This window comes from Spermophilus citellus, assembly GCF_964194105.1.
Source record: "Spermophilus citellus genome assembly, chromosome: 13".
Lineage (NCBI taxonomy): Eukaryota > Metazoa > Chordata > Mammalia > Rodentia > Sciuridae > Spermophilus > Spermophilus citellus.
Genome location: NC_138193.1, coordinates 15,188,103 through 15,197,106, shown reverse-complemented (window position 1 = coordinate 15,197,106; position 9,004 = coordinate 15,188,103). Strand labels below are relative to the sequence as shown.

Sequence of the window (9,004 nt, the reverse complement as noted above, 5' to 3'; positions counted from 1 at the left end):
GCCCACTCCACTCTTCCCAGAATTCTCCACCTTCCACACCCATTGCTTGGGTGGGCGAAGCCATGTTTTATGGAGTGAGGCATTTTGAAAGATTCCCTGATATGACAACACCCCCAGCAACGTGGCTATGCTGGGAGGGGGGTGATGGCAGAAAAGATGGTACAATGGTGGTGGCTGCTGCTGAGGCAGCTACACCAGGCTGTGCAATGGCTGCTGTGGCAATGGGTGGCCAGGAGGTGGCAGCTGAAGTGAACCCAGGAGGTGGCAGCAGCTGAGGCAGCTGCTCTTTGCCACAGAGATTCCTCTCCACCAGCGCCCACTCTGCCTGTGTGCTTGGCCAGCAGGAAGTGGCAGGGAGGAACAACAGCCCCCAGATAGCCCTAGACAACATGGCTGGTGGAGGTTGGTGCGTGAGTACCCTCATGCCTTCCTGGAGAATCAGGCTCTCCACTGCTTCTCAGAGTCCCCCAGAGAACTGTCACCCACGGTGGTCATCTGCTCGATGATGAGGTTCTTAGGTGCTGCGTCCCCGTCCCTGTCTCACTTCCCACTGCCCTGCCAGTGCTGTCTGGGATCACCTCCCCAATCCCTGTCTCAGAATCTCAAGCTACAACAGTGCATCCTGAGCTGAGGACTGTGACTCAGGCACATATGGCACATTAGCAAAAGCTGAACACATGCCAAGAGCCTTGAGGCCTCAACAAATGTCAGAAGAGGGAAATCATATAAAATGTGTTCCCAAACCAATTGCAAGCAGGCAAGAGAGCTAGAAAAATCTCCATGTTTAGAAATTAAGAAATACAATTCTAAACTTCTAAGCAATATGATATCAATGAAGAAATCAAAATAGAAAGCTGTACTTTGTCAGTAATTTAGCACATATATTAGAAAAGAGAAAGCCTGAAAACCAGTAAGCTAAACATTCATTTCAATATGCAGGAAAAAGCCAGGTGTGGTAACACACAGCTGAAATCCCAGCAACTCCAGAGGCTGAAGCAGGAGGACTGCAAATTCAAGACCAGTTTCAGCAATTTAGTGAGGCCTTGTCTCAAAATAAAAATAAAAAGGGCTGGGAATGCAGCTCAGTGGTAAAGTGCTCCTGGGTTCAATCCCCAGGACCAAAAAAGGAAAAAGAAAACTAAAAGCAAGGAAAGAAGATAAGAAAATTGATTCAATTAAAAACAAATATACAGCTGGGTATAATGATGCATGCCTGTAATCCCAGCAACCCTAGAGGCCAAGGCAGAAGGACCTCCAAGTTCAAGGCCAGCCTGGGTAACTTAGTGAGATTGTTTCCAAATAAAAAAATAAAAAGGACTGGGGATGTAGCTGAGACATACTGAAAAGTTAACCTTTTCAAATAAATCCTATAAAAGATCACTGGTAAACTCCTGTCCAGACTGACCAAGAAAAGAAAAAGATACAAATAACCAGAGTCAGGAAGAAAATGGGGCTGGGCATGGAGGTGCACGCCTGTGTGCTCAGGAGGCTGAGGCAGGAGGGTCGCAAGTTTAAAGCCAACCTTGGCAACCGTGAGGTGTTAAGCAACTCATCTCTAAAAAAAATACAAAATAGGGCTGGGGATGTGGCTCAGTGGTTGAATGTCCCCGAGTTCAATCCCTGGTACCAAAAGAGAGAGGGGGCGGGGGGAGAAAGAAGCAGGCAATGTAAGAAATTCCTAGAAAAGTATAACTTACCAAAACAACCACAAAAATAGAAACTGAAACTTGTATGCTTGTTTAAACATGGGCACAAACTCTGCAGACAGATGCCATCAGGAGTGGCCTCACAACTGCTTTGACCAAGAGTATGGTAAAAATGGTATCTTTGAGGCGCCCAGGCCGGCCAGTATCATGGGTGGCCTCTTCATGTGTGCAGAGCTTCAGGCGCGACTGTGCAGGCTGCATGCCCCCCCTCCCCAGGGCCAAGCCAGCTGGTGCACCCCAGCTCCAGTGGGCCCTCCTGAACCCAGGAGCGCACCCTGGTTACAGTGAAGCCAGATGGGCACAGCGGCTGCTCATCGGAGCTGTGATCCAGCGCCTTGAGAGGCGGGGCTTCAAGCTGGTTGTCACAAGACACTGCAGGCCCTGAGAGTCCTTACTGAACACTACCAGGACCTATAGAGGAAGCCCTTTCACCCAGCCCTCATCAGCAACATGAGCTCTCGACCCAAGGTGGCCATGATCTGAAAGGGTACAATGTGGTCCGGACCTCAAGGGCCATGACAGGCACAGTGATTCCACCAAGGCTGCCCCTGGGACCCTCCAGGGAGACTGCAGCATTCTCATCAGCAGAAACATCATCCACGCCAGTGACCCAGTGGAAGGGGCCCAGAGGTTCCAGAGCAGCAAGCTGGTGAACTGGGCAGATGGGGGCCATTACAGCAGCAGCTGCCCAGCTGAGGGCTTGTGCTGCCCTCAGTGCCCAGCAACCACCAGGACCAACTACTTTGGTCAACAACTCAAGCCACACCCATCCTGCCTCCCCCAAAACACTTTTTTGTTCACTTTTTGCCCCAACCCAACTCAAGGGAGTTTGAGGCCCAACTTTATGTGCCTTTCTGAATCCTAAGTTAGCACAAGACTGGACCAAATCCTTCTGGAACAAAGTGCCAGACAACCTCTGGGCATCTTCAGAGGTGACACATTAAAATCCACTGCTAATTGGAAAAAAAAAAAAAAGAACATGTAATGTCTTTGAGGTTTCCATTTCACTCTTTTGGACCCCGGAGACCACCATACAAGGAGGTTGGCCCAGCTTACTGAAAGAGAGGCCAAATGGAAGAGATGTTCTGAAAGGTAGCCTTGATCTCCATTTTGTTTGTTCTCATCACATTTCTTTTAGGTTGTGCGAAGCAAACCCCACTGAAGTTCATTCAAGCAAGTTGGGCTGAAAACATCCACAGAAATCTGAGGCCTCAGGCCATGGCCTGGGGAAATCAGAGCTGGGAGAGAGCCACCAGGACTTAGGCAGTACTTCAGGACCCCAGGGACTGATCACTCTCCAGGTACTGGGTCTCCTACTCAGCAACAGGCATCCTATGGTTCCTGTAACCTTGACTGTGCAGGACTTCCACCCTGGCTCCTAAGCCAACGAATAGGTTCCCTTGTCTTGGAGATTAACCCTCAGGAAAGACTCACAAGGGCCAGGCTCACTTTTCTAAACCAGAGCACAAGTCTTAGGTTTCAAACGGCCAATTATTCCAATTCCAGAGGTCTTAAGTCTGTTCCAGGGAGCAGCAACTTGTCTGAAAAGCAAAACTTGGCTGAGGCCATGGCACTGTTAAACCCAAACTCTGGAGACCAAAGGATCTCTGAAATAAAAGGGTTTACTGAGTCATTAAGATGCTATCCAGTAAAAGAAAGCATCAGGTCCTGGGACATTTTCCCCAGTGGTCAGCTGCAGGGCTAGGTAGCAGGTGAAAACATCCACGGAGCAAGAGCTAAGAGCATTTTTCATAAATGTTGGGAAAGGAAGACACTGTGACCCATATCGCCATAGTTAAGAGAAGCAGGACAACACAAAGAGATGCGGGCAGCAGCTCTGTGATAGCAGGGCAGTCCGTAAGAAGTCACTGTTACTTCTGGGTTGTTTGATGTCAAGGGTCTAGAAAGTTCATACGTAAACAGTTACCAGTGGGTGGTCTGCCAACATGCGATGACATTTAAGGTTCTAATATACATTCAAGAATGTAACCGATCATTCGCTCTTTTCAGCTTGTGACTGAATGAGTTCCCTCTGTCCTCTAGTCCTTTGTAATTAACACTGGGGACATTCAGAATGTCTCTCTTGTGGGCATGCTCAGCTCAGTGCTCAGCCAGTGCTCTGTGCTCTCTCCCTGCACCCTTCCCTCCTACTCTCAACCTGCCCCCACTCAGAGCCTGTGCTCAGGCACTAGGAAGCTGGTACCTGCCAGAGCCACTCAGCATCTCATCTGATCTCTCACCCTCTGCCACACTCTTCTGATGGCAGGAGCACACCTGGCCTTCACAGAACAAAGCAGAAGTGCCAGAGGGTTATCATCGCCCATGAAAACAGTCCTGGAGGAGAATGGGAGGGGAGAACCCTGAACTGAAACAGATTTCCATGCAGGCATGTTTGTCGGGAGGAACCAGCTACTATTGCATGACTATAAAGCTCTAATAGTTGAACAGCCCTGTGGGGCAGATGGGGAGTTGGTGGGTAACTGAGGTAAGTTCTATGCAGTCCCTCAGACGCCCCCAGTGGAAGAGCCGATTTCCCAGAGATAACTATCCTGATAATGCACTTGGTGCATCATCCACTCCCTACCAGTTTCTGGATTCAAATTGCAAATACATGATCTGCACTTGTTCTCACACTGGGCAAACCAAGGCAGAAGTCCAGTACCACGGCCTTCTAGGCCACATCCTTCCAGGCAGCTGTTCAACAGTAAGGCCAGCATTTCATCTCCTTCCCCCCAAACCTGTGTCTACTGCTCACTTGGTTCTAAATTCAGCAAAGGAGGTGGTGTGGTATTTACTGCCCACCAAGCAAGCTTCTAGAAAACAATAAATATTTGGTGAGTGTTAGAGTGGAGGGAGAAAGGGGCTCTCCTCACAGGCATGCAGCAGGCAACAGGAAGGAGCACCTTCTCCTCCCTGGCTCTTCCTAGTCAGACCACATGACGTTGGGGGATGTACAACCAGGGTTTCTGCCCAGCCATCGCTCAACGTCCCCACACCCCCAGGTGCTAAAGGCAGCAATCAGGTCATTGCACAGTCTTTATTTATTGAAGTCCTGATGTCCAGGAAGCCAGGTCTGCAGCCAGGGCCCTCAAGACTCCAAATGGCCACTTTGCAGGGGGTAGGGATATCAAGGGGCCAGTCACTCATATCCAGTTCTCCTGCAGTCAACCAGGTTCTCAGGAGGCAGGAAGCGGCTGTGCCTGTGGAGAGAACACCAGCATCTGTTGGGACCTCCTCTGGGCCTGGGCTGGGGCCCACTGCTAGGGAGACTCTCTAGACACAGCAGAGGCTGCCTGTACCGTCCCAGGCTGGAGGAAAAGGGTGCCAGGCAATGACCTTAGTCACTTGCCACCAAGAACAAGTCGGCCTTGGCATGGAGTCATAAGGAAAGTACCATTTGGCTGTATTTGGGGCATTTTTTTGGTCCTGGGGACCCAGCAGGCAGAAATCTCTGATTCTGGGAGCTTCTATTCGAGTAGGAAGGGACAAAGAGCAAATGAACAAAACTATGTCAATTGGTGAGTAATTCTTTGTGTGTAGACTAGAGAACAAAGGAGGCCTGAATCTTACTGCCCCCAACTAGGGAGGAAGAGCTGGAAAGGGGAGGACGGTGGGAAAGAACTGGGTATTAATTACAGAGTGGAGAACCATAAAGTTTTTCTGTTGTTGTTTTGGGCACTGGAGATCAAATTCAGAAGCACTTAACCCACTAAGCCACACCTCCAGCCCTTCTTTATTTTTTACTTTGAGACAGGGTCTCATTAAGTTGCTTAGATCCTAACTTGCTGAGGCTGGCTTTCAACTTGCGATCCTCCTGCCTCAGCCTCCCAAGAAGGTGGGATTATAGGCATGTGCCACCACACCTGGCTGGGGAGCCATAAAGTTTTAAAGAAGACACATGTGATCTAATTTTCATTTTTACACGTTCTTCTGGCTACCAGAGAAGAGAGACTGTGAGGTCAGGAATGGCCACAGGGAGAGGCTGGGTGCCTGTCCAGGAAGGGAAGGAGCAACTGGCCTTAAAATGGGAGAAAGAGGTCTTTCCAATTCAATGCCCAAAACATTTGGAAGAAAGAAATGCTCCTAATAACAATGACTTGAGAAACCATGTGGACAGTATATGGGCATTACAAAACATTTTCTGGGGAAATCAAAAGTCCTTCCAGTTGGTTTCTACTCCTGGGATCTGAGAGGTTCACTTATTCCTACTCTACAGAAAGAATCAATGACTACCATTCTGATTCAAAGGGCATCTTCTTAGCATTTAGTCAAGAACTCCCTGAAGCAGGAGATACAAGGACAGCTTTAGGGTGTGATCCATGATAGAGGGGGCCCATGGACCTTGAGCCTGGGCACAAGCATGAGGCATCAGAGGAGGTTCTCTAAAAGAAGTATCATATAAGCTGGAATAAGAATTTGCCAGTAGATGAGTTAAGAAGGGCAATCCGAAAGCAGAGGGAACCAGCTGGACAAAAGCATGAGACACATGCATTTAAGTAACCGCATGTTCACTTGAGGTGAAAAGTGGGGAGAGATAGGGATCAGAGGTCATATGGGCTCCAGGTTGTGGTTGAATTGAGAGCTGTCCTGCTGGAAATAAAATCCACGGGAAGATTACTAAGTAGAAGCAGAACATGGTCTGATTTCCTCTGAGATCATTCTGAGGCCATCACAGAGAAAGAACTAAAAAGGTTCAGATGGAGGCCCAGAAGGTGGTCTGGTGGTACAGAGAGAAGGTTGGGTTGCAGGGACCAAGAGAAGGCACAGGAGTGAGTGCTCAGAGGAGGCCATTGAAAGATGGGTCTTTTCCTCTTGGAGCTCACAGAACAGTGGGAGAACCAGTGAAGACGACAGAAGTATTTCTCATTCTTTTTTCCTACTACTACCACACAAGGACCTTTTTAGACATTTTTCTAAATGCCCCATCAATAAAATTTTAATCTCTCAGATATGCTGTGTATCTATTTATGTACTGAATGCATAAAAGAAAGTTAAGACATTTTTACCCACTTCACACCCTCTGCCTTACAGCTGAGGAACAGGGAAGGAAGAATGAGTGAGGGAGGAGGCAGGGAAGCCAGCAATGACCTGGGACTTTGTTCCCATTGTGAATGGGAAGCTACTGCAGTTTAAGCACAAGTGCAATGTGACTAGATTCCAGGCCACTGTGTGGAGGCACAAGAGAAGAGACTCAGGGAAACAAAGGAGATGGCAGGAATGGGTACCCTGGCAAAGAAGGGGTGGGAAGGTGGTTGGGCTAAAGTAGGGGCTGGAGGGGGGCAGGAGGTGACCCGTTCTGGATTCTGGATGCCTAGGGAAGGCACGTGTGGGAGTTGGGTGGACTGAGGACTTGAATCTTCACCTTGAACAACTAAAAAGATGAGGGGTAGATGATGATTAACAAGCCTCCTTTACCTCTACAGCTGTGGGCGTGTGTGGTGGCTGCACCTGCTCAGCACACTGCAGGAAGCGGCGCACGTGTTCCGCACAATTGCCGACAGCTGCCTCATTCTGCCGAAGACACTCTTCGAAGGCCTCAAAAGGCTCAGCACAGGCCTGGCGGATCTGGCGGATGATTGGGCTGGGGGAGGCAGGGTGTTTCAGATTCCAGAACATTCCTGCTCTGCTCCCCACCCACCCAGCCCCCAGTGCCACATACTTGCCCACACTCACTGGGAGGATGTGCACCGAGCAATGCTCATCTTAAGGTGGTGGCAGTCTCGCTGCCATGACTCAGGCTTGGCTGACACACACTGGCCATACTGCTCCAGCTCCCGGCCACAGTAGCGAGCAGTGACCTCCAGGGCCGCCTGCCTGTGGGACAGGGTAGGCTGATGATAATTTCAGACAGCAAGCAAGAAAGGGAATTCTGATCTGGTTCTGGGGGAAGACTAGGGATCCTGGAGAGATGTAGGGATCTTAAGGCTTCTGGGATGGGGATAGGAAAGGGCAGAGGTGAGGCGAGAGCTCTGGGGGTTGGGGAACACAGTGAGAACTTCTGGGGAGATAGTGGAAGTCCTAAAACAAAGTCTGGTTATACTGCACCAGGCCTTTGGCATCTTGGAAAGAAGGATTTTGGAGTTCAGGAGGTCCCCAGTAGGACTGGGGATCATGTAGAGAAGGCTTGGGCCTCAGAAGTGCGACCCAGAGTTGTAGGGGGAGAGCTTGGGAGACTTAAATGGGTTTGAAAGTCCAGGACGTTGGGTCTCAGGTCCTAGGGAAAGGTCTCTTGGTCAGAAAGTTTCAGGGATGAGACCCGGGCCCTGTGGTGGGCTGGGGGTGCTGGGATGGAGTTCAGGGTCCTAGGCATGACCTGGAAGCCCTGGTGAGTTGGAGGCTCTGGGTAGATCGAGTACTACGCCAGAGATGCTCGGAGTTGCGGGGACACAGTCTGGGAATGCAGGGAACAAGTCTGGGCCCCACACAGGTCTGGGGTCCTGGGCAGAGCGGAGAGCTCAAAAGCTGAGGTCTGGGGCCCAGGGAAAGGGCTCTAAGGCCGGGCGCCGGCGCCTCGGGGCCTGGCGCCAGGACCCAGCAGCCCGCGGCCAGTACGAAGAAACCGGGCGGGACCTGAACGCCGGGGGCGGGACCTGGCACGTGGGGCGGGGCTTGCGACGGCGCCGGGCCCCGAGGCCGTTCTCCAAAGAGCAGGGGCGGCCAGTCCTTCTTCCTGAGGTCCTGAGCTAGGTCCAGGTCACTGGGAAGAGAAGGGTAGCGGCAGCAAACTCGGGGCAGGCTTCCCCGCTACTCACATCTCGAGGCAGGTGCCGGCGTGGGATCAGTCAGGACGGAGCGCCCCGCCCCTTCCGGTGCCTGGTTGTCATGGCGGCGCCCTGCCTACCTCTCGCAGCCTCGCTTTTCCGGTCGCAGAGAGGACGAGCAGCTCGTTCCGTTTAGCCTCGACCCGTCATGGCGGCGCCCGGCCTTTCCTTCCGGCCCCAGCCTGTCATGGCGGCGCCCGATGCATCCGCTTCCGGTCCAGCAGGCGGTAAGACTTCGTCCTTCTTTACTTCCGGCCCGCCATGGCTGCGCCAGGGTTCGCCGGAAGTAGCCGGTCAGGAGTCCTGCGGGACCTTGGTCTCCAGCTAGAGTGGAATCTGGTGTGGCTGAGCGGCGGCCTCGCACGCTCCACCTCTCCTGACTGGGGCTAGTGGCGAGCGGCGGCTGCTTGGCGGTCCCTCCACAAGCTGCGTTTCGCGGTCGATTGGGCGCCATGGCCGCCACCTGCGGGGTTCGGGAATTCTGAGCCGCCACCATGGCCTGGACATGTGCTCGCTGTCCTCTAGCGCATTCTGTGC

General features: G+C 51.6%; 1 protein-coding gene across 2 annotated transcripts; it reads right to left on the bottom strand.

Annotated features, from left to right (window-relative positions):
* Positions 1 to 4,724: 4,724 nt before the first annotated feature.
* On the bottom strand, positions 4,725 to 8,644 carry CHCHD5 (coiled-coil-helix-coiled-coil-helix domain containing 5). 2 transcript variants are annotated; one of them, XM_081264277.1, is made up of 4 exons: positions 8,459 to 8,644; positions 7,380 to 7,520; positions 7,122 to 7,287; positions 4,725 to 4,906 (listed from the first exon to the last, which is right to left on the bottom strand). In XM_081264277.1, coding segments are annotated over exons 1-4 (333 nt in total). In that variant the 5' UTR covers positions 8,461 to 8,644; the 3' UTR covers positions 4,725 to 4,882. The 2 variants fall into 2 exon arrangements, with proteins under 2 accessions (XP_081120403.1, XP_081120404.1); XM_081264278.1 differs by lacking the exon at positions 8,459 to 8,644 and adding an exon at positions 8,297 to 8,452.
* Between the last annotated feature and the right edge of the window lie 360 nt (positions 8,645 to 9,004).

Excerpts from the sequence above, each read along its gene's own strand:
- CHCHD5 (XM_081264277.1), bottom strand. Across the intron at positions 7,288-7,379 it reads GCTCGGTGCACATCCTCCCA|CCCAATCATCCGCCAGATCC; the intron begins GTGAGTGTGGGC and ends TGCCTCCCCCAG. Across the intron at positions 4,907-7,121 it reads ACACGCCCACAGCTGTAGAG|GCACAGCCGCTTCCTGCCTC; the intron begins GTAAAGGAGGCT and ends TTCTCTCCACAG.